The sequence below is a fragment of the Triturus cristatus genome, chromosome 2_2 (assembly GCF_964204655.1).
Source record: "Triturus cristatus chromosome 2_2, aTriCri1.1, whole genome shotgun sequence".
NCBI classification, from domain to species: Eukaryota; Metazoa; Chordata; class Amphibia; order Caudata; family Salamandridae; genus Triturus; species Triturus cristatus.
The window spans coordinates 540048462-540076224 of record NC_140582.1 but is presented as its reverse complement, the minus strand read 5'-3'; the positions used below and the strand labels follow the sequence as shown (position 1 = coordinate 540076224).

The 27763-nt window shown below is 44.9% G+C and overlaps 1 protein-coding gene across 7 annotated transcripts in view; it reads right to left on the bottom strand.

Annotated features, from left to right (window-relative positions):
* Positions 1-27763, bottom strand: part of TRIM2 (tripartite motif containing 2) — a 403084-nt gene that overhangs the window by 154139 nt on the left and 221182 nt on the right. For 5 of the 7 annotated variants that reach the window (XM_085641682.1, XM_085641686.1, XM_085641683.1 and 2 more), the window contains exons 2-3: positions 25070-25248; positions 1709-1946 (exon numbers count right to left, since the gene is read on the bottom strand). In XM_085641682.1, the coding sequence (XP_085497808.1) occupies positions 1709-1946; positions 25070-25203 (372 nt within the window). In that variant the 5' untranslated portion in view covers positions 25204-25248. Of the gene's footprint in view, positions 1-1628; positions 1947-25069; positions 25249-27045; positions 27173-27763 lie in introns of those variants that run through there. The other 2 variants (XM_085641685.1, XM_085641688.1) reach the window with 2 other exon arrangements.

Genomic DNA, 27763 nt, shown 5'->3' with positions numbered 1-27763 from the left:
AGCTGACCCGCATGGCTCCGGCGGTGGGACTCCTTCATAAACACAGCGACGTCGGAATCACCGCTTCCGTGTGACTGATCCATCCAAAAGGCACACGGACCTCCGGGGCATAGGCGGTGGTGCCTCTCCATGACCAAGGGCGGGTCACTATTATGTTTACAACAGGTTACCCCTACGATGGATCAGTCACACGGAAGCGGTGATTCCGACGTCGCTGTGCTTGTTTTAACCACACACATGCATTCACATCTACACCACTAGGTCCCTCTCACACACACTGCACCATACGGCCAGGAACTAAAGATCTCCGCTAAAGAGCCCCTTTTAGGGTGCCCGTCGGGCATTGCAGCGTCGGCCCGACGAGGAGCAGGTCCATATGATGAAGCATGACACCTAGCTTGCTGGGTGTGTGAGGACCCTAGTTCCGAATAGAGGAATTCCTCTTCCTAACGGTCTCTTCTCCACACTTTCACTCCCCCTTTTCTCTGAGGAACTGCATACTCTTTCTTTTGATATAATTGATAATCCTCTAACATCTAAATCCAATGGAGAATCCACAATTAGATTTTCTTCTATCACAAGAAAAGAATGTTGTAAGAAATCCTACTTTGAGTTCTACTCTTAACATTTAAAATACAACTTTAAATCAGGCCCTTAGTGTTTAGTCTTGGAAGCCCCAATTTGAAAAGAAAGTCAAACATTTTCTTCAGTTGCGTTACACCTATTTGTAGAGCTATTTCTGACAATCTCAGAATTCACCAAGAATTCTATGAGTAGTCCTGATTGTTGCAGTTTCCCTGTACTAGTTTGATACTATGTAGATATTTAGAATTGCAGTAGGTGTACATTTCTGAAAGGGAGAATGCAATGCCTACATGTACTGACAGCTGCTAACTTTTTCCCTAGTTACTCCAAAAGGAAATATTTCCCTACACCTCCACCGATGTTGGGGCGAATCCTCCATTTTCCAACTCTGAAAATGTATTTACTCCGTTCATACAGAGGAGTGAATCTTGGGCTGTTTTCAAGGAGGATAACCGACTGCCACTGTTTTTTGAATCCCCCAAAATATGTCAGTTGTTGAGGATTCACCATTGTTTGAAAGTGCCCTTACTCAGGAATGCCCAGAAGTGTTCAAGTTCATGTTTTGTGAATATCAAGATTGACTTTGTGCATAATTATTCTGCTGTTCGCACACCTAACAGTCACTTAGGCGCACAAACAATGTTTGCGAACCAGGCCCACATAGAGTGTCTATGCCGGTAGAGGCACTTTGGCTGTGGGAAAAGTACATTGTGACTTAGAGGCAAAGTTGTAAGTACCAACGACATGTTTGCAGGAACGAATCTATCATACCCTGATCATGATGCACAGGTTTTTAATCTAATCTGAGCTCAAGCAGGCTATGGATAGTTACACAGTTTGCCCAACCCTTTGGTATAAAAACGACAGATTTTTTTTTTAAAAAGACACATAGCTAGGGAATACGTATACAAAAACGTTTAGAATAATTCCCCTTAGGAAGAATTTAAATGCACATCTGTGCAAAACATGTGTGATCTAGAGAGCCACTAGTGTTCTGCAGTTGCTTTTAAGTGAATATTTGTCCCCTTTTGTATGTTTCACACCTGAAATCCTCATCATGGCTTAGTTTAAGGGAATCGATAAAGGCGAGCATCTTAACGCGACAGCAGCGGATTCATCTTACTTTCCCATCGTGGTTAGGGCAGGAGAGGGGCTTCCCTGCAGCAACAGCTGTCACCGTCTCCAAGATGGACGACTCCTCGGAGCTGTTGTCTGGACTGCGCTGCAGCACATCCATCAGGTTGGTGATAAAGAAGTTGCTCTGCAGCGCAGAAACCCCTCTCTCTGGCAGGATGGAGGTCCGGCGGCACACGGGGCACGAGAGAGTTAAGCTGTGAGCTGGAATGTAGTTCTGCAAGCACCTGTTGGAGGGAAATGCAAACACGCCATCAGATAGGAAGCACAATAGCCCATTCTAAATGCGCTAATCTCGTCCGAGCTCTGTGATGCACGACTCTAGAAACCTAAAGACATTTCTCGCTAGAATTCAAACACTGGTCTTTTTCTGTAAACCCCCACTTTGCCACTACATATAACGTGAACACATGAAGTTTTATGAATAAGCTGATTTATAGCTGAAGCAACGAAACCATTGTTTTAATGCACTGTTTAGATGGATTCTTTAATTCACTTAATTATGATTTCCATCAGGCACACGCCGTCTGCTTCAAAGGGAAAAAAAGGGCTTCTTCTAGGGAACGTTTTGTAGAGGACAATTTGTTAGTGTTCTTTTTACGAACAACAATGCCAATGAATTACTCACAAAGTACATTAACCATTGGCCGAGGTTACATTTACACTAATTATTTGCTGGGGTTACGTTTTATTTAAATGACAGTCCATTGGAGCGCTTTGTTACCCTTTTCCTGAGAAAAATGCCCAAAATTCCCACTCGATGCTGTTAATATTTTAATTTGCTTGAACTTCAATTATTAGTTTCCACTTCAACTGACAGCATATAGGTAGGAGGGGTTAGATTATGTTAACAACTTTTTATAGGTACCTGTACACCTCGATGGGTTTTGTGGCACTGACAAAAAGGAGCACATTATCAGACTCACCTAAGCTACGAAGCAAGTAAATTGTAAAAGTATTTATATAGCGCTTATGACCCCTGACCAGTGCTTAATTTAAGCCAGTGGTTTCAGGTGCTCAGCACTGGCACTTAATCATCAACATCAGCGCTTTTCATGAGCACCAGTGCCGAGACTCGAACCTGGTTCCCAGCTCCAAAGTCAGCAGCTCTGGTCATTACGCCACATCCTCTCCCCACTTTCATGGTTAGTAGTTGGTTCTGTTTTAGGCTGAAGAATAAAAGGCTGGTGCAAGCTGCCTCCTGACACATTAACCACTGCCCCTGACGCATCATTGGATTGCTTTTGTGCACGAGTAATGTGCTGCTCCAGAACCCAAGATTAGTAAATACTTGTTGAATTTGTGTTTTGTTTTTCTTCTGTGTGATAGTTGTGTTAGGATTGTGGTTTTGATTTCTTGTGTGTTTTGGGGATTTGGGGTAGGTATAGAATGACAGAAGTGGATTTGAAAAAGGGAAGTACGGAGTTGTTTTGCAAGTAATAGTCGTGTGTGCTTGTTGGTTGGGTGGCATCATCTAACAAGCATTGGCAAAGTTAATAGGTCTAGGCAATCCGAGGACTATAGGCTTTGTCAATATTAATGTCTATAGGTGTTGTCAATGCTACTGGCATATCAGTGCAGCCATGCACACTCGGTGCCAGGTGAGGCCAACCCTCCTTGAAGCATCACCAACGGAGAGTGTAATGTGCCCTCGCCCCTCCGGGAGTGGGAGCACTGAAAGCAGCGCAGCAGACACGCATCGACACAGAGAAGTGATATCTACACAGCAGTTCTGTCATAACAAATGGCATCATGTAATAACAATGTAATAACAATGTTATTTACATTAGTTGTGGCATAATGTAAGCAATTGTAGTCTACCTCCATGCATGGAACAATGTATATGGTCTTTTTGAGTATGTTAGTTCCCACTATATATTTCTTGTTCCATCACAAGATTAATAAAAGGCATATAAAGGAAATGTATGCTGGTAAATATAACGTAGTCACTGTTGTTTCCATGCGAAGGTCAGCCTTTAAATTGATGGGTGTGACAAATGAAAATCAAGCGCACAGGCGTGATAAAATAATACGTCAAGGGGAGATGTAAATATAAACTTGCAATTCTGTGTATTTCATAGAGGCGTTATGTGAGTGCAAATCCTCTTGAGGAAGATAAATGAATTTTGTAAAGACCACGGCCTGGAAGTAAACGATTCTAAAACAAAATACATGATGTTCACGCATAGCAAGAAAGCTAAAGGGAAGGTGGCTTTAGATGGAGTCAAATTGGGTAGGGTGACAGAATTTGACTATTTAGGGGTGAGGTTGTCAGACTCCACTAGTTAGTCAGCGCAGATTAGAAAAAGCTCTCTGTCCCTCAATCACAAATATGGGTCTATCGTCAGATTTGCAAATAAAGCCTCTTTCTATCCTATTTCACCGCACTGGAAAATATAGGACCTGTGGAAACGTGTACTATTTTACTTAGCATAAGCTACAGCCATTTTGGCTGTGGTGTCCATTTCGTTTCCTTCGTAATTCTTTCATACTCTGCTGTTTGCCTTTTCACTCTGCTTGTGCCATCTATTTTAGTTGACCTACTGACATGGCTAAGCTATGTACGTGCTGGGGGTTTATAGCTGCCAGTGCACCTGGTCTTAGATGTTATCTGTTGACTGTTTACTGCTGCCATAAGCATTCCTACTCCCCCTTCCTATTTGCTGACCACGTAGTCATCTATCTGCACTTGTTTGCTGATAGCTATTTCTAAACTTGTTCTTTCCATTTCTGTCCACATGCTTACATTGCAACAAAAGCTGTATATAAGGACGATGGTTTGTGAGTTCAGTGTACTACCTCCTGCAACACTTGAGAGTGTTGTGTGGACATGGTCCCACTCATGAGTGATTAATAAACTTGTTATTTTATTTAAACTCCAGTGCTGATCTCTTTTTGTTAGCCTTTGGAACCCGTGGACGAGAGGATGACCCTGCATCAGTGTATCCCTAAAAAGGTACATTTCCACAGTTGGCGCCTGATACGTAGGGCCCCATCAGAGACGCGGCCGTCCGAAGGAGTGGTCTCGACGGAGGATCAAAATATTACTGAGGATGCGCACTGCATGAGAAGTCCCTTGTCTTTGCAGGCCGACGTGACTTTTCCTGTTTTCCCGATTTGACCCTCCGGGTGGTGGCCAGTCTCGACTGGGGCTTTTTTGGCGTATTCTGCAGTGACCATTAGGTCGACCAGAGATCGGCAGGTGGGAGTTGGAGACTTTTGTTTGGTAAGGTTGCTGAAGCGGCACTCTTGATTTGCTTGGTTTGGTTTTTTGGTTTGGAATTCATTCTTTGCAAAGACTGAAGGCAGGTAATGTGGAGATTTTTCTACTTTTTTGGAATATTTGTTTGGAGTAGTAATATTTTACATATACTTGGAAAAACATGCCTGCTCTCAGCATACTCCGTAAGTGGTGTTGTTGCTCTTGTGATACCAAGAAAAATTTAGAGCAAAGTCAGCCGGCTCCTCCAGAAGGGACGCCCAATAGAGAGATGTATATTAAATACGTTATTTCTCCCATAATGTACGGTTCATTGTGGAACAAATACACAAAGAAAGAGTCCGATTTACAATGGCCAGCGAATGGGTCATTCGATTCTAAAAAGGTTCAATATGTAGAGCAGTGTTTATTTAAAAGAAAGAGTAGACAGGACATGTTTAATTGTGTATGTATGTGGGATAAAAGAAGTGCGAGAGAGAGCAAAGAGAGCAGAAGCTAAAGCAGAGAAAGAGCAGCGGAAAACGATATATCAAAAGCGTTGGAATTAAAACACAAAGAAATGAAGGAAAAAATAGAAAAGGAAGATAGAGAACGTCAATTAGAGGTAAATGGCTAGTATCCTATTAGGCGCCCTATCTATCCACTACTTAATACGACTCAGGATGATTGCATCCTATTAGAACGACCACCACCCCCATATAAATTTCCCACTCCAAGTGCCCCTAAGGATGAAGCTTCTGACGAGAAGCATTCTTCTTCAGAGGATGAAAATAAAGACATGCAAGGTGGGCGGCAGACTCGCTCTACTTTGACTAAAGCAGAAAAAGATACATTAAAAACTGCTGCTAAAGAGGAAGCTCGTCGGACTACTACAGCGACGATCCTCATAAATATGGTTCAACCTTGGAAAGATATAGACCAATTATATTTCGTAGAAAATTTCTGTTGAGAGGTAATATATGGTTGGCAGCATATGTCTGACAAAACAGAAGCAGCTGATCTAAACATTGATTATAAGCGGTTGGTAGATGGGACTTACCTTTTTTCAGATATACCTGATACAATTAGGCGAATAGTTAAATTACGAAATGAAACATTACGTTTACGAAAGGAACAAGAATTAGCTAGAAAGAGTAAAGTCGTAGAAGCAGCTCAATCCCAGGCAGAGACAACAGATGTTCCGACGGAAGGAGACAATTCCGGCCGTAATAAAGTTACTATGAAACCAATGCATGAAGCCACACCCTTGTATGCGCCCCCGAGGAGTGCGGGAACAAATGATGATAAAACTTCGGATGATACCAAGCGATATTTCATAAATAATTCGGTTTACACTCCTTGGAGTAGAGCAGATGTTATGGCTCTTAAGGCTGCTTTGCCCGACCCCTGGAAAAATCCCGCCGCCTTCTATGAGGATGTGGGAGGAGCCATCAGCTCCTGCACTATGACCTTGCCAGATATTGATATGTTCTTTGGGCTTATTCTGCCCCCTGATATGAGGAGAACAATACGTAAAATAGATGATAATGTGGCATATGGTGATACCTGGGAACGTTTAGAAGAAATAGATGCAGAATGGGAGCCTGCGCAGAAACCTCAACAGGAGATATTAGATCTCCCTAAAGCTATTGTGACTAAATTAAAAACCGTCATACCCCCTAAAAAATAGATTGGACTATGTTAGCGTCCTGTAAACAGAAAAAGGATGAGTTAGTTTCTGATTTCTTTTCAAGATTTGAAGAGACATGCCATGATTTTAGATGCCAGTCATTGGCCGATGATACGGGTAAGCATTTGTTTGTCGACAAATTTGTCGCTAATATGTTACCAGAAATAGCTAGTCACTTAAAGGCTAGTGAGTGTTCTTGAACTACGTCTTCTCCAGTTTCCTTTTTGACCATGGCCCAATATTGTGAGCGACAGAAACAGGAAGCGAAAGGCAGGGAGGATAAGAAGGTTAAAGACTTAAAGACAAAAGTTATGTTGGCCCAAGTATATGGTCCACCGCTTAACGGGATATGAATTGACACTTTTGCCCCCCCATATCACATTGAAAAGATGTTTGACATTAAACCCTGCTACACTATTACCATTTCCATCTACTCAGCCTCAGTCGCAGGAATCACATGATTGTATATTTCTCACTGAGGAGCAAACAAAGGGTCGTGTTGATCTACAAGATACTCCCCTCTCCATTACCAACTGAGAATTATGGGTTGACGGCTAATGTTTGAAATTATCCGATGGCACTACATTTGCTGCTTATGCTATCACGACACTTCAGACAGTAGTTGAGACAGCTCGCATCCCACAGAAGTCGGCCCAAGTGGCCGAACTGATTGCACTGACGAGAGCATGTGAGCTTAGTGCAGACTTACTTGTTAACATTTGTGGGGCTGCGAGCTTCCAGAGGCCTCAGTGAGCCTACCCTTGGAGCAGGAAATATTGTTTCCGGGGAGGGGGGACACACGACCCCCCCCCTCCCTGGGCTAACAGAGGCCCCAGGGAGTCCACCCCCGGGGCCAAAAGTATTGTTTACAGGGAGGGTGCATGCACAGCCACCCTCACCAAGCCATGAAAGCTTTGGGCTGAGATTTTATAAAATGAGGAGAGGGGAGCCGTGTGAGCCCCTAAAGGCCCCAGGGAGTCCACCCCCAGGGCAAAAAGTGTTCAAAATAGGGAGGGGCCCATGCAGCTTTCCCTCTGAAGCCTCTAAAGGTCCTGGGCCCTTGACCCCTTTAAGGGAGGTTGGCCACGGAGTCCCCCTCCCTGAGCCATGAATGGCCCCGGGGAACACATCAGCTTTGGCCAGCTCAGAGGCTATGTCTCAGCAATCCCATGCCCAGCACATAGCTGTTTCCCTGCCTGCAGCGGGCAGATTTATGTAAAAGCAAGAGATAATGAATTTTCAGGAAAACTGCCATCAAGGAATTCAACAGAGTGGGTGCACGCACTGAGAACAAACAACCACCCAGTCTCTGTCTGTAAAAAAGGGGAACCACAAGAAGGTCTTAATGCCTAGACAAAAAAGTCCTATTGGGGATATACTTATGGGGCTGTGCATTCTTAGAAACTACACTAGCTCTATATGTAGCCAATGCAGCGACCGAATAATGGGGTACCCTGGCAGGGGTTATGAGCACCTACAGTAACTCTTGCTGACTCATTTGGTTGAACTGGAGTTGTTTCAGTGGTTTTAAGGATCACTAAGTACTGCAAGTTACAACATGCCAGGCTAGATCCTATGATGATAGATATCGTGGTCCTCCTACACTCAGGTGTGAGAAAGGGAAGAATGGGCTTGAGTTTTTCAATGTAGAATAAGCAGGCCAACATCACTGCACTCATCTAAATCGTTATGGAAGATTGCCTACTACCAGCTGAATACATGCTATAGGCAGAGCAGAATAAAGTTGCTTTCCTATGTTTATCCTGGTACCTAGCCATGCTTCTGTGTTTACCCATGCTCTTACTTCCAGCCAGGCCACCCAGAGCAAGGCTTAAAACAGAAAGCCTGCCTTTGCCCTGTGAGGATTCCACAGAATTTAAAAGCACATGTAAAGCCCTGTGAGGTGTGTGGGTCTGAAATTCCGGCAAGGCTCATTTAAAAAAATAAAAAACAAGCTGCCCAGTGTGCGGGTTTCCCACCCCAGAAAACTATTTTAAAAAAAGAGAAAACAGTGCACTGCTCACAGGGATTAAACAAAAAACAGAAAACCCTGAACGTTTTCCTCCCCCTACTAAGAACTACCTGGAAACCAGTGTGATATCTAAAAGTCTGGTGATGAAGATTCCAGGTTAAATGAGTTTGCACAGATCTGTGGCATAGAATAGAGTATATGGCAGGCCCTGCTCACTCGATAGCGTTCCGTAAAATTGCAGAGGGATAGCCACCTCCACAAGTCAGTGACGGAGGCTGTATTCTATCCTGCAGTATGGCACTTTATGCAAGTGGTGCTCGAGTTTTATCATATATGTCACACTATGATATGAGAAATTGAAGAATGTGATAACTGAGTTCCTTCTCCTCCAAATTGTGTTTGTGTTGTTACGCAACTTGCTGAATATGTTAAAACCACTGGACAAAGACAGTAGTGCATGGACTCTGCTTTGTCCATGTCCTAATCATGGTTGTGACTCATTTTATCATACACAAAAATTTAAACTGTAACAAACATAGGTCCTGATTTGCAAAGATCTTTCACAGTAGCAAAGCCTGAGATTAAAAAAACTCACAGGGTTTATGACTACAAAAGAGCTTTTTGCTAATTATTAAACTCCTATTGCAGGTCGGGAATGCCTTTCTGACTTGCAAAAAGGGTTTGCCACTCATTCAGAATCATAATTAGGAGGGGAATGAAAGGGACTCGATGATTTGCATTTTGCAGTTGCAAACCATTAATCAGACGCCAACACCCCCAATTGGGGCAGTATCTGATTTGCAAAAACAATGCTGTCCCCAGGGAACCATTTCACCTTCGGGCATTTGTTGCAAGGTGGAAGTACTATGTGATATGGCTGGTGGACCTTGTCATGTAATACTAACACAATACACAAGAGTGGACTTTGGATTCGCTCTTAGCAGCCTTAGCTCGGTCCTGGTAGTGTGGCACAGAGCAGTTAGGGGTACTCAGAGGAACATGTGTCAAGCCTTTCACAGTACCAACATTGACAAGCGATACGACTTGAAAGAATTCCTGACACCAATTTATAAAAATAGTTTTTATTTTTATATAAATATAGACACCATAATCAACTTGATACTTTGCATATAACCGTAGCAATAGAATTTCAAAACATTAAACAATAAACGCAGTTGAAGCTGTCAAACGTTTACCATTTAAGTAAATGGAAGAAAACACAGTTAGCACTGGGCTACTTGCAGGGTGAGTTCAAACAAACCATGTTATGGTTAAGGTTCTGCAGGTCCCTAGACCAGGACTCAACAGTTGTTACTTTGTTACCTTGCCCAAGAAGCCCGAGCGCAGAGGTTACCTCTGGTTCAGCTCTAGGGCAGTGCGATTGGTGCCACCGCACCGGGCGCTGACTTGGGGTTGGGGCATCATTTTTACAAAAATATATTCTCATTTTAAAAGCACCTGCTGCTGCGTTCCTGGCCTCCCGCAATTTTCAGGCATCAAATAAAATGTCAAGATATCTCTGGGGATTAATTGTCTCCCTGGAAAGAGAAGGGAGGTTTGTCTAGTGGAAATTTTGACTCGTCCTAAGGTAGCGCAGAGGGTTAAAATACCTGCTGCTAAGAACGTGTACTATGCAGATAACAAAGTGCACATAATGTAAATAGGTCAGTAGGTTACTGCTTCTGTAAGAGAGCTCTTTTTGTAACTTGTCCTTTATGAGTCAAAATCCTAAATCCTAATGTAGAACACTGAGCTATTAACTGTCATCAAAGAGCTGCATGCAAACTGCAAGGTATATGTTAGAGCTATATTTTTCTTTACCCAGTCTTTCATCATCCTAATCTTGCGAAAAGGGTTCATTTGGGTAGAAAACAATTCTTATTATAAAGAGAACCTCTAACAATGATGTTACGTTATAAATTCAGAATTTGTGCTTTTCCATAATAAGGACTATCAAACTCTATTGCCTACGAGTATTGATGAAATGTCACTCCTACACCTTGTAGTCCTGCCTGATGTAACATTTCCTATACACTGATTTACACACATGTGTGTGTGATGTAAAGTGTTCTGACACCTTACACTGGTATGAGCGGTGCTATAAAACTAAATTAATCTGCGAGACAGTGGTTATGGAGACTTGAGGGGCACTGTTAAAGGGTGCTAGTGAGGTAATCTGAGGCAGAGAGGTGGTCATTGTTGGGTGCCTACAGACATTGCTGCACAGGGCACCACCAGTGTTAAAGCCGGCCTGGCTATCTTTGGTGCTGACGGGATCCCCTGGAGCTGTAAAAAATGCAGCACTTGACAAAACACACTTGGCAATGGAGTTACATTCTACTCTCGGTGTAGAGGCCTTTGGGGTCCTAGGACCCGGGTTCAACAGCTGGAATTCTTCTACCTTGCTCGGAAACTCCGGGTGCAGAGGTAACTGGCATCTGTCCATCACCGGGGCAGGTCACACCAAAGACACTTTGCCACACACTCGACGACACCACCTTCAGGTTGCAGGTACACAGCAGCGGGGTCATTGCCGATGTCGGTCACTGTTGCTGTGAGGTGCTTTCGGGCTGGAGATGTCGATTACGAGGTCGATCACCCCACTGGCTATCACCAAGCCTAGGCTGCGGCAAATGTAGTCCTAGGCTACTTCGGCGGGTGGAGGTCTTCAGAAGTGGACTAGAGGCTCGAAACTGGTTGCGAGCTTAGCTACTACTCTGGGCTTGCAAAACACCACTTCTCTTTGGGCTCACTCTCAAAAGGCCCAGCTGGCCGCAATTCTTGTGAAGCAGCACATCAATTCTTCTGCAGGTTGCAGGAGACTGGTTCCCCCAGTCAGGGTAGTCTGCTTTGGATTCTGGTGTCCACTGGAGTCCCCCTTGCTGGGAGCAATGAGCTTTTGCCATGGACACACGTCAAATACTCGGTCCCAGTATATGGTTTCTTCAGGGCACTTAAGTGTCCAATCTTTGTGCTGCGGCAGAGTCAAAAGTCCTGTGGTCAGTGACGGCATCTTCTCTGTGCCTCTTCTTGGATTCCAAGTTAGAACTAAGGTTCTGGTGTCAATGGTGCCCCTTAAATCCTAGTTTAGGGGACAGTAAGGGTGTGAGGGACAGTGGCTAATGGGCTACTGGTCCCTGCGGCTAATCCTCCCCTGAGGTGACAACTTCCTGTAGTAGTACATCACCTTTTTACCCAGAGCACACTATTTCAGGGTCTGACAAAATGGCAGAACCCTTCCTTGGCTGTACAGACCTTCTAGCCCACCATAAAGATGTGGCTAGGTTTTGGGGAGTGTACGCCTCCTGAATAGGCAAATGCTACTTACCAGTATGCATCTGTTCTTGGCATGTAGAGCTGCAGATCTATACACTGTGCATAGATCGCCATCTGGTGTTGGGCCCGGATGTTTGCAGTTGTTTTTCCTCTTGGAAAGTCTTTGGAAGTCACGAGATATGTGACTCCTCCTTTGGATCGTATTGCGCATGGGCTTCGGCTCCATCCTCAGATTGTTTTAAGCCAGCAGGGAAATGATGGAGCGTAGTAATAGCAGTGAAGATGCCCATGTGTGCTGTATCTAAATAAGATAAACTGGAATAGATAAAGGTAGCCGGGGTGGTGGGTGGGCGTGTGTAGATCTGCAGCTCTACATGCCAAGAACAGATGCATACTGGTAAGTAGCATTTATCGTTCGAGGCATATGAGCTGCAGATTACACACTGTGCATAGATTATATAGCAGTACTCGCTCCTAGCGGTGACCACCAGTATCTGCTGCAGTGGTTTGAAACAATGTTTTGAGTACAGCCTGGCCCACACTAGCTTGTTTCTTAGTTTGCACATCTACACAGTAGTGTTTAGTGAAAGTGTGCGGTGTTGACCATGTAGCTGCTTTGCAGATATCATCTAAGGGGATGTTCCCTAAGAATGCCATGGAAGTCCCTATTTTACGTGTAGAGTGGGCTTTAGGGGTAACAGATAGCGTTCGTTTTGCTTTGTGGTAGCAAATCTGTATGCATTTGACAATCCACCTAGCTATCCCAGATTTGGAGATGGGGTTGCCTTTGTGTGGTGGTGAGAAAGACACGAACAGTTGTTTGGTCTTACGAAAGGGTTGTGTTCTCTCGATGTAGTAGAGTAAGGCTTGTTTGACATCTAATGTGTGGAGAGCTCTTTCTGCAACGGTCTGTGGCTGCGAGAAGAATACGGGTAGTTCCACAGATTGGTTTAGGTGAAAGGGAGAAATTACTTTAGGGAGGAATTTTGAATTAGTACGGAGAACAACCTTGTTATGGTGCATTTGCAGAAAAGGTTCTTGGATGGTGAGTGCTTGTATCTCACTGACCCTTCTGAGGGAAGTGATGGCTACAAGAAAAGCTGTTTTCCATGTTAGGAATTGAAGTTCACATTTGTGTAGAGGTTCATAGGGAGGCCCCATTAGTCTTGTGAGAACGATGTTTAGGTCCCACACAGGTGAGGGTGGCACTCTGGGGGGAATTATTCTTTTGAGGCCTTCCATGAAGGCTTTTATGGCAGGTACTCTAAAGAGTGATAGATGTTGCCTGTTTTGTAGATAAGCTGCTGTGGCTGCAAGGTGCAGTCTAATAGACGTGTAGGCTAGATTGCATCTTTGTAGGTGTAGTAAATAGCCTATGATGTGTTGAATGGAGACATCTAGGGGATTGAAGTTATTGTTGTGACAATAGACCACAAACCTTTCCCACTTGGCTGCGTAGCAAGCTCTAGTGGTAGGTCGTCTAGCTTCTCTAATGACGTTCATACAGTCTAGGGGAAGATTTAGATAACCGAATTCTAGGATTTCAGGAGCCAGATCGCAAGGTTGAGCTGAGCTGGGTCCGGGTGTCTGATCTCTCCAAGGTTCTGGGTTAAGAGGTGTGGAGAGAGGTGTAACTTTTGGTGCGGTACTTCTGATAGTTCCAGCAACGTGGTGTACCACGGTTGTCTGGCCCAAGTGGGAGCAACTAGGATGAGAGTTAGGGAGTGTTGCTGTAGTTTGCGCACCACTAATGGAATGAGTGGGAGAGGCGAAAAAGCGTACGCAAATTTGCCTGACCAGTTCATCCATATCGCATTGCCTTTGGACAATGGGTGTGGATACCTGGCGGCGAAGCTTGGGCAGTTGGTGTTTTCGTGGGTGGCGAAGAGGTCTACCTGTGGCTGCCCCCACAATTGAAAGTATCGGTGAAGAACTTGTGGATGGAGTTCCCACTTGTGGATCTGTTGTGTTTGTCTGTTCAGCAGATCGGCCATAGTGTTTTGGACTCCTGGGACATGTTGGACTAGGAGAAAGATCTTTTGGGGTATGGCCCATCTCCATATGCTCTGTGCTAGCTGAGAGAGCTGAGGAGAGTGTGTGCCCCCTTGTTTTTTTATATAGTACATGGCTGTCATGTTGTCTGTGCGGACTAGGACTGCCTTGCCTGATATATGTGTTTGAAAGGATTTTAGGGCTAAGAATATGGCTAGTAACTCCAGATGGTTGATGTGGAGTAACTTTTGTTGAGGTGTCCACCTGCCCTGCATGATGTGATGTAGTAGGTGAGCTCCCCAGCCGGAGAGCGATGCGTCCGCTGTCAGTACTATCTGAGGAACCGGGTCTAGGAACGGTCGCCCTTTGGAAAGGTTTTTGGTGGTCCACCACTGCAGAGAGCGATGGGCACGACCGTCTACCAACATCAGATCTGTTAATTGACCCTGGGCCTGGTTTCATTGGCGCGCTAAGCACTCTTGGAGAAGACGCATTTGGAGTCTTGTATGGGGTACTATGAATATGCAAGAGGCCATCATTCCGATTAGTTGCATGAACACTCGAGCTGGAAGAGAGTGCTCTGGCTGAAATTTGGCACGTAGAGCCTGAATGCTTGCTATCCTGGCTGGACCGGGGTAGGCTAGCGCTTTTGAGGTGTCTATGATGGCACCGAGGTATTGTTTTACGTGGGAAGGTGGCAGATGGGACTTTGTGTGGTTTACTGTGAAGCTCAGTTCGTGAAGTAGCTGGATTCTGGCGTGAGTGTGTTGTACACACTGGTTGTATGAGCTGGCTTTTATTAGCCAGTCGTCTAGGTATGGGAAGACGTGGATGTGTTGTCTTCACAAGAGTGCTGCCACTACTGCTAGGCACTTGGTAAACACTTGCGGTGCTGTGGTGACTCCGAATGGGAGCACCTTGAATTGATAATGTTGACCGTCTACTACAAACCTGAGGAACTTTCTGTGAGCTTTGTGAACCGGAATGTGGAAATAGGCGCCCTTGAGGTCTAGGGTGGCAAGGAAGTCGTTTTGGGAGAGTAGGGGAAGTACTTGTTGGAGTGTGACCATGTGGAAATGGTCTGAGTGTATATAGTGATTTAGGGGTCTGAGGTCCAGAATGGGCCGTAGAGTGTCGTCTCTTTTTGGTATGAGAAAATGTAGGGAGTAAACTCCCATATTTTGTTGGTGGGCAGGAACTAGTTCTATAGCACTCTTTTGTAGGAGGGAGATTACCTCCTCCTTTAGAAGTGACAAGTGTTCCTGTGACATTGGACGTTGTTTGGGTGGAATGTTTGGGGGGTAGATGTTAGTTCGAGGCAGTAGCCTGACTGAATTATCTGTGTCACCCATTTGTCTGAAGTGATAGTGGTCCAGACAGGAAGGAAATTTTGGAGTCTGCCCCCGACTAGAGTGGAATGGTCTGGGGGGAGTGGAGGGAAGTCATTGGGCAGGGGTGGAGGCAGAGCGGGAGGTGTTAGGTTTGCCTCTGCCTTTCTTGTTGTTTCCCCTGTAGCCGCCTCTCTGGTAACCCCTTGTGAAGGTGGATTGGGTAGGGGTTTTATAGGAAGTGGAGGCGCTGTCTGAGGAGTAGCCTCTGGAGGTGCTTCGAAAGGAAGAGCGGCGAAAGGAGCGCTTGGGAGTGTGTGACTGTAAGGCTCCCATAGACTTTGCCGTATCGGTGTCCTTTTTCATTTATTCCAGGGCAACGTGGACGTTTGGCCCAAACAGATGTTCCTGGTCAAAAGGTGGTTCAGGATGGAAGCCTGCACCTCCGTTTTGAAACCTGAAATACGTAGCCAGGCATGCCTACGGAGGAGGACGCTGGCGTTAATTGCCCTAAAGGTGGTGTCAGCTACATCTAAGGCACAGCGAATGAGGTGTTGGTAATGGTTTTAACCTCCTGGATTAACTTGTTGGCTCTATTCTTGTACTTGTCAGGGAAGTGTTGCATTATGGCTTCTAGTTCGTCATAATGTGCCCTGTCATATCTTGCCAAAAGCGCTTGTGTGTTTGCGATGCGCCATATGTTGGCCGCCTGGGATTTATTTATTTATTTATTTTACAGATTTGTAGAGCGCATGGCTGCCCGTAAGCGTCCCAGCGCTAATGATATAGAAACCAAGCGCGGGGAAGCCTTACGGGAACAGCCAGGTCTTGAGTGCCCTACGAAATGAGAGGAGGTTGGGCTGGACTCTAATGTCCAAGGGCAGTGAGTTCCATAGCTTGGACGAGTTGTATGCAAAGAGTCGACCCCCAGAACGGGCTTTCTTAATACTTAGAACGAATGCCAAGTTACAGTGTGAGGAGCGTAGTGTTCTCTTAGTGCTATAAGGGGTGATAAGATTTTTTAAAATAAGTGGGGCCTTGCCCTGCAGAATTTTATATGTCATGCAAAGTGCCTTAAATTGTATCCTTTCTTGGATAGGCAACCAGTGCAAGGCCTTCAAAGCAGGTTTAGCTGAACAGCGAGGATGGGTTCCTGTGAGAAGTCGAGTGGCGGCATTCTGTACTATCTGAAGTTTTGAGAGAACTTTTTTAGGGGCACCTAGATAGAGGGCATTGCCATAGTCCAGGCGAGACAGCACAAGGCCATGAATCAGGAGTTTTTGTGATTGCGTTGGGAGTAGTGGCAGGATTTTTCTAGCAGTCCGTAGAAGGCCATGACACACACCCGCCGTTTTTCTTGCGTGGGTGAAAAAGTTAAGGCCTTCGTCTAGCCAAATTCCTAAACTCTTAATTTCCTTTTTTGGGTTGGGTGGCGAGCCCATACAGGGAGGCCATAAGGATTTGGGTTGGTAAGTGACTGATTGCCTAAAATCATCATTTCAGTCTTATCGTTGTTGAGTTTAAGATGTGAGGTGTTCATCCATTTGGCTATATCACTAAGACAGTTGTGAAGATTAGTGAGGGAGTGGTTATGCTGACTTAGGGAGACTACTAATTGGGTGTCGTCAGCATACGTTAAGAGCTTAATCCCAAAAGGGGTAACTATTTTCTCCAAGGGGGACATGTAAACATTAAAAAGGGTCGGGCTCAGGGACGAGCCCTGAGGGACCCCACAGCTAACAGCAGTAGACCTTGAGGTAAAATTACCCTCCGCTACCTGGAAGGATCTGTCGCTAAGGAAGGATTCCAACCAGGACAAGGCCGTTCCTGCAACTCCAAATGCAGTGCGCTTGCCAGAGGCGTCTAGGAGTTTGGACTCCTTATCAGGTGGTGGTGCTTCGCCTGATGCCTGGGAGTTTGCACGCCTCCTTGCAGTGGAGACTACCTGGGAGTCTAGTGGTGCGGGCCCTCTGATGTAGGTGGGGTCTGTAGGGGCTGCCTTATACTTCTTCTCGATGCGAGGGTTGATGACTCTGGCCCTGACTGGGTCTTTAAAGACGCGTGCTTGATAACCCCTTTTAGCATGGGCAGTGTGGAAGTGGTCTTATGTGTAGTATCAAAGGTATCGAGGAGGAAATCCTCCTCCATGGGGTCTGTATGGAGATCAACTCCGTGGTAGTGTGGAGTAATTGGTTAAACCCCATTGTGTCTTCAGGGGTGGACGGTCTTGAAGGGTAAAGGTCGTCCTGCATGACGTTGGGGACCTCTGGAATGTTGTAGTCGTCCCATGGGGAGTGGGGTCCTCTGTGGGCTGGTCATGGGGCCCGTCCCCTGTGTCATCGTAGACATCATCATCATCCTCATCAGGAGAGGGTGTGGGGGAATGATGAGGTGGGGAGGTGGAGGAGAAGGAGGAGGTGGAGGAGGAGGCGGAGGAGGAGGTGGAGGAGGGGGTGAAGGTGAAGGTATTCTCAAAGGGGAGGTAGCAAAGTCTCTTCTCTTTGGAGGTGGAGCTGGGGCAGGCTTGTCCAGCAGTCTCTTTTTGATGCTGAGCATCAAATGTCCAGTTTTAGGGTCCTTGACCAGTGTTTTTTGTAGTGGATCGGGCCGAAATAGTTCTTCTGTGAGTGGTCGATATGTCGGCACCGAAGGTGTCGGATCCGTATGTTTTTTAGCCTTGTAGCTGGCATCGGTTCGTTGTTTTGAACTGTGCGGCTTAGAAATGTCCGGTTGTTTTCTCGGCTCCGAGAGGACTTTCGGCTTCGAAGTGTGTGTTTCGAGGGCCTTTGGCTTTTTGCTCGGCTCCGGGGATGGTGTCGGTACTGAGGAGCTAGTGCCAGTTTTCGGCGCCGAGTGCTTAGGCGTGGAGCTCGGCGCGGAGGAGGAGGCCATTTTCTTTTTCGGCGCCGGTGCGGAGGAGTGTTTCTCGGCACTGACGGCAGGCTGGCTCGAGCCCGAGCCGCCAGAAGGCTTGGTGGGCTTCTTAACCGGGCCCGAAAGCGAGGTATGGGAAGCAGTGTCTTTGGTCATGCCTAGGCCCGAGGGCGAAGGCGTGACTGAAGCTTTTTTCGGTGCCATCGAGGGTGGGGGTCGATGTTAGTACTCACGCCCCTCTGTGCCAGAGTGATGTCCTCGACATCTGAGTCGTCGGCTTTGGAGGCGCTGATGAGGCCCTCTTCGGTGTGCTGCTCTTCAGGGACATCGACACCTTCTCCAAAGAGGTCGTTGGGGGTTTGCTGTCGACGAGTGTGCCATGGGTCTCCTCGCCCTTCGGTCTCTCGAGCCTTGTGTTCAGGGGAGAGGCAGAGGTTGCACACCTCATGGAGATCGGTGTGGGGAAACTTGGACCCACATCGAGGACACTTCTTAAATGGAGTCCTTTCCATCAACCAGGACCGGAGCTCGGGTAGGCCCGAAGGCCTTCGTCGACGACTGGAATCGAAGACTTAGTAGGATGAGAGTCGCGTCGAGTGTGGAGATCGCGATCGAAACAATACCGTGGAAAGGGAAGGATTGCGCGCCGATTAGAAGAACTGAAAACTGTTCGGAACCAGAGCGCGAAGAATACATCCGAGCCCGATGGCGGAAAAAACAATCTGAGGATGGAGCCGAAGCCCATGCGCAATACGATCCAAAGGAGGAGTCACATACCTTGTGACTTCCAAAGAGTTTCCAAGAGGAAGAACAACTGCAAACATCCGGGCCCAACACCAGATGGCGATCTATGCACAGTGTGTAATCTACAGCTCATATGCCTCGAACACTTATTTTCCCACCTGCCGGAGCTGCAGGCTCGGGAAGGCCTTTTTCCTTGAGTTGGGGACCTGGTAATTACACATCAAGGGCAGTGAAAGCCTTTGAGGCACACTGCCTTGATGACTGTAAACACTAGCCATCCTAGTAGGGCGGAGGTGTGATCTCCTTCCTGCCCAGGAATTTGTCTCTGTCCTGGGGAAGTGTCAGAACAGCCCACAAGGAGGGCAGACTTATCTTGGCGGCAAACGGCTTGTGGAAACCCACCAAGGCACTGGAGCTTTGTATCCTAGGGGGGCACCCACGCAGAATGGCATCGCTGTCCATGCCAGCTCGACCTTGACACGAGAATCATGTCAGGGGTGAAAAAGCATGGTGTCAGTGGTCAAACACGCCACAGTACGGTGGTACCATAATGAAGCAGTCTATCTCAAGTTTGCTTGGTGGCCAGCCCATGTTACTCTATGGGCCACCGGTCACTTACAGTAAAACCTTGCTTTACAGGGTTATTGGAGGGATATATATGTATGAACATACATATCCACACCTTTAATATAATGCACTGTACCTCCTGGGCTTAGGAGGACAACCTTAAGAGTGACATTCTTATATTAAAGCAGTGGTGTGACTCTGCAGCACTTGGTGTAAGCAAAGTCACTCTTGAGCAGACATGCAGCTCGTGCAGGGCTGCAATGGCAGTCCTGCAGTCATACTTTTCCTTCGGTCACACATGGGTGGCACAATATAGTGCTGCAGCCCTGGTGACCCTTCTTATCATCCTTGCCCTTGGTACCATTGGTACAGTTTGTTAATGGCTTACAAGGAGTGATAAGTGCTTGCCAATTGGGTGTACCAATTCACAGTTACAGCTTAAGGGGAAAAGCACTGGCACTGGGACCTGGAAGGCAGGACCCAGTGAACTTCCAGACCTATTAACACAGCATCAAGAGCAAACAATGGAGGGTGACCATGACAGAAAGGGCCCTTTCTAACACCATCATTCCAGGTGGCCTAAACGGAAGAGGCAGTGGTTCATTGGGATACTGCATGCTCCTCTCCATGTTCTCCCATACTATTAAAGATTTTGTTTTAAGCAGCACAGATTCTTTTGAGGAACACAGGCTGTTCTAAAACAGGTTTCCCTTAGGGAATGTTGTTGCAGTGGTTGTGTTCTGCTGACCCTTACATGGCACCATTTATAACTAATTGGAAGGGGGCTGAAATAGTGATGTGTCTAATTAATATTCGACTACTGGCCATTATCATAAATTCACTAAAGACAATCACCTAATATAACAATATTCTTCCTTCATTAATCATTTATTTAGATAGCTTTTTATAGCGCACACTTGACCCTTGCGGGTATCAGAGCGCTTTACAGATTTACAGAGACCAGCAAGGTGATAGCAATAAAATCAATACCAATATATAGGTGGTAACCAGGGAAGGGAGGGCATGCGTTACAATATTCATGGAGTAGAGGGGAAAAAAATCAATAAAAGCCAGAAATAACGTTAAGTTAAAACTATAGGAATAGACAATGTCAATATACTGAAGGGGAGAGTCCGGACTGAATAGGTTGAGAACAAAGAGGTTACTAGTGAAAGTAGTCATGAGTGTGGTTGAGGGAAGAATTGTATCCTGGAATCTAGGGAAGGAATTTGTTCATAAGGGGTATTTTGACTTCCTTCTTGAAGGAAATAGTTGAGGGATTAATTCTGACTTCAGGGGGCGGCAAGATGTTCCAAATTCTTGGGACCATGCCAGAGAAGGATCGGTTGTAAGTTTTCTTCTTGATGAATCTCTGTGGTTTCAAAAGAAGGGTGTTGGAGCTCCTGTAAGATCTGGAGCTGCCAGAAACTATGAGCTTTTGAGCAAGATACCAGGGGGATTTAAAGTGGAGGGCTTTTGAGTCATGCAGGCACTTTTTAGCTGAATTCTTGCTTTGTATGGGAGCCAGTTGAGGAATTTCAGATCAGGGGTGATATGGTTGTTTCTTTTTGAGCCGGTGAAGAGCCTTGCAACAACGCTGAGCGAGGCCCTTAGTGGTGCCAGTTTGGATCTAGGCAATCCAGAGACGGTAGCACTTCCATAGTCCAACCTGGAAATCACTAAAGCTTGCACTGCATGCTTGAAATCGTTGGGGGGAGAGGAAGGGTTTTAGTTTTCATAGAATGTTCATTTGGTGATTTGTTCCTTTGGTGGTGGCACTTATGTGATTCTGCATGTTGAGATTCTTGTCAAGATTTAGTACCAGTGATCTCGCTGAGTTAATGACCTGGGGAATGCAGTTGAGGGCTGTAAGGTGTTTCAACCATTCTTCAATAACAGGTGACTAGCTGGTGGGGCGATTAGGAGGAATTCCGTTTTGAGTGTTTAGTACCAACCTCCTAGAGATTTTCAACTCCTATCTCTTTGACAGGTATCTTCTCTGTTTCCTTAAAAACAGATGAAGTCATAGCCCTTCTCCAAACACCCAACCTTATCAATGACAAACTTTTCAGCTAAGGCCCCGTCACTCACTTCCCCATCCTAGAAAACATCTTCACCAGGCAGTTTCAAGACGATCGTCACATAGATGAACAAATCCAATCCCATCTGTACATGTTCCATCTACACTGAAGCACAGTGCCAGCATTCACATAAGTGGTAGACAATACTCTCTGAGGATTAGTAAGAATGTTGATCCCCGCTTCTTGATATTCATTGCCCTTTCAACAGCCTTCAACACTAGCGACAGTATGACACTTTGAGAAAGAATACTCACACATGGGTATCATAGAAAGCATTTTGCAGTAGCTCACCATATGAATCTCTGGTAGGAAATAATATCTTCAGATTACCCCACCTACATTCCCAACTCTCCTTATTATGTGCCATAAGGCGACATACACATCCCAGTAATATTCACTATCCACATGGAGTAACTTAGACCATGCAACACTGACCTTTGCCGATATGCCTATTGCTCTCAATGTTACCTTTAAATTATCATCAGCCATAAAGATATGCATCTAAGTAATGTCATGACAACATTCAAACCAGGATATCTACTGTTTACCTCAAATTCAACCCAGCCAACACTACCGTATTCCAAGCTCAAGTTCTGGCATCACTCAACAACATTTTCACCCCTTCTTCCTTAACTTTTGCCAAAGCCTGACTTTTACTTTAACTCTAGCCAATCCTTCAAGAACCATGTGAAGAAAAAGCTCAATATGTGCAATTTCAGCTCAGCTTATTCTGCAAACTCAAGCCCTTCCTCCTAATAAACTGCTTTCCATCCACGGTGTGTGCTTGTTTTTTCACACGTAGATAGGACAACACACTGCTCACTTGTCTACCAAACTCCATCCTACAAGCCGCAGGGACTCTTTACTGATCTGAACCAAAACTTAGTTAACACATTCAAATCAAAAACACACGCCTATGTAGTGCAGTAAGTTAGTGTACACCTACAGTCACATTATTTACAGAGTGCAATGGAAAGACGTAGAGAGAGAGGTTTTTCATTCTCAGGGGTAAGACTTACTTGAAAGGAGATACATTCAGACAAGTTGAAAAGAAATTATTTTTTCTAACCTTTACCAAACAAATTACCATTCCCTATCCTTGTAACTGAGGTCACAGAACAATTGAAACACCAGGAATCAAACCCATTGTTTATGTGTCTACCTTTGTCTGTCCCTTAAGGTTTGTGTTTCTTGATCATATTGAATTGTGGGTGCTGTTTGTTGCACAGCCCAACACCTCTAGGGGGATTATACCATCACTAGGAAAAGCTACCTAAAATATGGGCTAAGAATGCCTCTAGTTGCCTTGTCTCACCAATGGGACTGGTATACTGGATATAGGTTTTTGAGGTTGCCCAGGCATAACCAACTAAGCTTTCTTCTTTGACGCATTTACTAATACAGTAACTTCCATTCTCTGTGACTCTAGACCTATTTTTATTTTTTTTTTAAACATTTTATTGGCGTTTTGTTAATGAAATATATTCGGTACAGTGAAGTGGCATTCGACAAGTTATACGCGGCATGGAAAAGTAATATATATGACTTAATTATCATTCACATTAATCAGTAAAGGGTGTCTCTTGCACATTGTTCATGTCATACACAGAGTCCCATCATCTCGCAGATTACACTGGCTATTGATCCGGTTAGTCGCTAACATCTGACACTGGTTCTTCCAGCGGAGGCTCACTAATAATATTACCTCGATAAGCATTCCACCTGCCCCACACCCGGATCCATTTTTTGGGGCATCCTCTGTGGATGTAGACTGATTTCTCTGTTATCATTGTGTTATCCATGTCTCAACACCATTGGCCATGGCTAGGTGTCTGTCTCGATCCCCAGTGCTGCGCTATATTTCACATTGCCAACATCATAGCTAGTGTCGCCCAGTCTTGAGTTATATGATTGAGGTCTGTAGGTTCCCATATGTTAAGTAGACATCGTTTCGGCTCCGGCGGAACCGTAACTCCGATGACCTGCGAAATTGTGTTCATGACTTTATCCCAGAAGTTTGTGATTTTCAGGCAGTGCCAGATCGTGTGTAAGAATGTGCCTGGTGTGCCGCATTGTCTCAGGCAGAGCGGCGTGTCGGTCATGACCAATTTATGCAGAAGTGGTCGTGTGTAGTAAGTGCAGTGCAAGATTTTCAATTGTAACAGCTTTAATTTTGAAGAAATTGCTACCTCTTTTGGGGACGCGATTGCGTCCTGCTCTGGACCTATTTTTAATAGACAACATTTGGATCACTCTTTAGAGTTCTTGCAAATGCCAAATCTGAGTGGTGTTTAGCTCACTCTTGACAAAATTAGAAGACATATTGATACATTTCCAATGGAATTTAGCAATCTTTTCGGAGAATGATGGCCTCGCAGCCAGTGATATGGGTTTCTTGTTTGTTCACAGACACCGCCAAAGCACAGCTAACCAAACACTACTTTTGATAGAGTTCAAGGCTCACTTCTGTACTCTCATAGGGCCAATTTAGTAAAGCTTTGATAGGGAACACGATCTTTCCTTCATATTAGGTGTAATTATACATCAGAGTGTGAATGAGCAGAGCTTCAGGCTGACAGTAGAGACAGAACTTCTTTCATGGGCTGCATAAGATTCACTGTTTGGCAACATGGGTACAGGACGTCTGAGAAGCCAACATACCTGACAACCTACAAGCAATGGGTACAACCTTAAAAGAATTCCATCTATCCAAAAAACGTATCCCAACTTGGAGACACAAAACAAATAGCAATAACTGTGTTACCAGCCAGTAACAATCACAGTAGGGGCCACAGCACTATGCCTTCTTGTGCTCAGTAAGCATTCATTCCATAAAATGTAGATATAGGAAGCATCTCAAGTCACATTACATCACTAGCCAAATGCAGCCAATGCTTCATAGAGGTGTTCAAAGACGGAAAGAATATTTTTGTCCCAGTGCCTTATTCATGCCGTCACTCTGTCCAATTCGAAACTTAGTGCTGCGGTAATTCTGCAGCTTGCCACAGGCTTGCCAAAACCCAGCATCTCATCAGGCTGCTGACAGACTGATAGGCCTCCTTGTCATTACTTCAGCAGCATAAATTAGTGAGTTAAGCTCTTGCTGTCTAGGTCAGAGTGTGATCAGCATGTTGCAGGCTCAAACACCTAATTTGAAAATAGCTCTTCATCCCCTTGAGCTTGAACAAATATGTACCAATTTTGATTGGGTAAAAATAATTGCATGCACATGTGTTTCCCTGGAAGGCACTTTGCCTTAAGTGCTACAAGAATAACAGACTACTCTAAGGCTGCTAATCCAATCATAAGCATTCTTTCTAACATGAGGACTGCATGGGAACCACCAATACCCAATTTACAAGCAATCTTTCTTTGTTGCTTGTCAAAAAGCGTCTACTGCCTCCAGTTTCTTTATAGCCAGGTCGATTTCTTCAGTTCAGTTCACTCTCTGTCAACTTTCTGTCATCTCCCTCACAAGTAGATTAGGAAGCCACACACATTCTACCATGTCTATTATGTGTTTCAAAGCTTCACCAATACTTATAAAATAGTATCTCCACACCCTAACGTAGTTCAAGATGGCAGTAGGGGAATAACACACTCCACTATTAAACAGGCCACACTTACCTTTCGCAGAAAGTATGCAGACAGGGTAGAACCTTCGGATTGTTGTAGCGGTCCAGACATATACTGCAGATCAGAAACTGCTTGTCAATCTGACGCACCACAGGGCTTGGGATGTTGGTACCTTCACTGGCCATCCTAGACCGCTGACATGAGGGTCACGATCCCTTTCACCGTACACACTAACAAAGAAAAACATAAAAGAAGACATAGGTTAAGGACTGTAATAACTATGAAGCAGTTTTAACAGGTAATTTTCATTTTACAATTCTACTGTAACTTCCAACAATGATTCCTAGCAACTAAAATAATAAATCTGCTACATCATACATAGCTATTATAGATCTACCCTACAGAAAAAGACCAGGTATGTAAGCGTACAAAGGATAGAATGGGACAAAGGAAGTGCAGATGAATCAGTAATTCCTCCTTCAAGTCGCTCTCTGTACCTCTATGAACAGGGGTTCTTTGCTCATACAGAAAACTAATGCCTCTCTCCATCACTTGGTGTGTTTGTGATGAGGTGGCACGGTGATCCGGTGTAACAAGCCACACTGTGTGGAAGCTGATTGTAATGGGATGTGTGAGTTGAAATTCCACATGGCCAAAAGTTATCCCAGCACAATAGCTGAAGAAAAGTTAATTTCCTGGTCTGCAGTTGCTTCACAATTTGTGATTCCTTGTTATTTTAACTGTTATCGTGCACTTGCCAGCGTACACATGTAGAGCATTGGGCCAGCTTGAATAGCGGAGGCAAGGTGATGAACCAGTCTACCCATGTATCGTCCTAACACCCACCCATATGGCATTGTGAGCCTTCCTTACACTCCTCTTGTTTTATTAACACCGTATTGCACAAAGGGGTCTGCAGAGTACTAAGGACTACACAGATGTGCTCGCCTCGATGACTCAGGCCTCACAACACTACCAGGTTCAGAAAAGAAACATAAAAGTTTGGAATAAGGGTCCTTTCATTGCTCCTTTGATGTGCCTTGGGCATAATTAATCAGCATTATCAAAGTCAACTGTTATAACCTTTACTAATAAATAAGAACTTTGTGTGTGTTTGTGCACGCACTCGTGATTGTTGTCATCGTTGTGATCAGAACTTTCCCATGATTTAGCTATAGTCTAGGATAAAAATTGTGTTTCAAATATATCCCAAATGTGCCACAAAATACTGTCAAGTAAGCAAACCAGGTATGCAGTTCCTAACCACCCCAATTTGGGCAAATTGCTGGCTCCTTCGAACCATAGGCAGGGACAAATTCTAAAATTATTAGCGTAGATCAGCATTGGCTGATTAGCCAAAGACCTACCCCGTCCTCCTCCAGATCGGAATCGGAATTTTAGCGTTTTTGCCCGCCTATGGTTTGAAGGAGCCAGCAATTTGCCCAAATTGGGTTGGCCTACAAACAAAAGGTACCTCATTGATAGGTTGTATTTTAGTGCTTGATTCACAGGTGATACTAATTACGAACCATCCACTGTGTAGATAGTATACATAGATTGGTCCTGAAGAATTGCCACGTGATCCTCCAGACATACTAGGCAAGGAACATGTCGACCTTTAACTCGTAGCCACATCTGGACATCATTTCAGAGGTGGCTCGCACTTTCCGTTTTTTATTGGGACCAGTAGGCTCTCTTATTAAATTGAATTTGGAGCACCACTGGACTCCCCTTTTTAACCTTCCCTACACCCTTTCTGCACATTTGTCACTCACATCTACACCACAAGGCCCTTTACCCGCACTGCACCCTACATGCTGGGTTAAAAAGATCTCCGATAAAGAGCCCCTCATAGGGTGCCCGTCAGGCATTGCAGCGCCGGCCTGACGAGGAGCATGCCCTATGATGAAGCATGACACTCAGCCGGGTGTGTGAAGGTGCTCTTTCCCAAATTGGGATACGGTCAGGGTAGTAGACCTACCTAGTCTCTTCCCATTCTTTTGCTCTTTTTCTTAGGAACTGCATACCTGGTTTGTTTACTTGATTCCTTGGGAGCTCGTATGCTGGACCTTTAAGCGACCTCTGTCCCTCCTTTTGTTGATTCAAACTACTGTCACCCACGCCAGAAAAAAGTACCATACCAGAGAATGAGCCCTACTGGACCAAATAAATATTATAAACTTTACCAGAAAATATGTTGAGGTCATTGAATGAAAAAAAAACAGCCAAAAAAATCGCTGAACAGTCAAGCCAAGCCGAATAGCTTTAATTTTGGTTAAAAAACATAAATGTCATATATACAGTTCATACAACACACAGTGCATATAATGTTAATAAAGTGCTTTCGTAATCAGACCTTGATACCTTAAAATACAATCAGTTATAAAGAAAAAAAGCAAGCCAAATAAAACCATGACTTAAAAATAAGCATGACAGGTAAAACTTCAGTCCCCGCTTTTGTCGTAGACAACCTACTGCTAACAAATACCTGCTTAGGCTAAGGACTATGTGCGGGATTGTGTCATTTTTTAAGACTCTCATAGCATCTGAATATTTACTAAATCCCAAATTACAGAAGATCGGGCGGATCAATGTCCTTCTAAGCTTGCCATATGCTGTACAAAAAATTAAAACATGCAACATTTTTGATAGTGCATAAAGTGCATAATGTGCAAATGGATTCTTCATTAGCAGAATTGTTATTTGGTTTCAACCTTAATGTGAAATCTTTGATCTGAAGAGCTT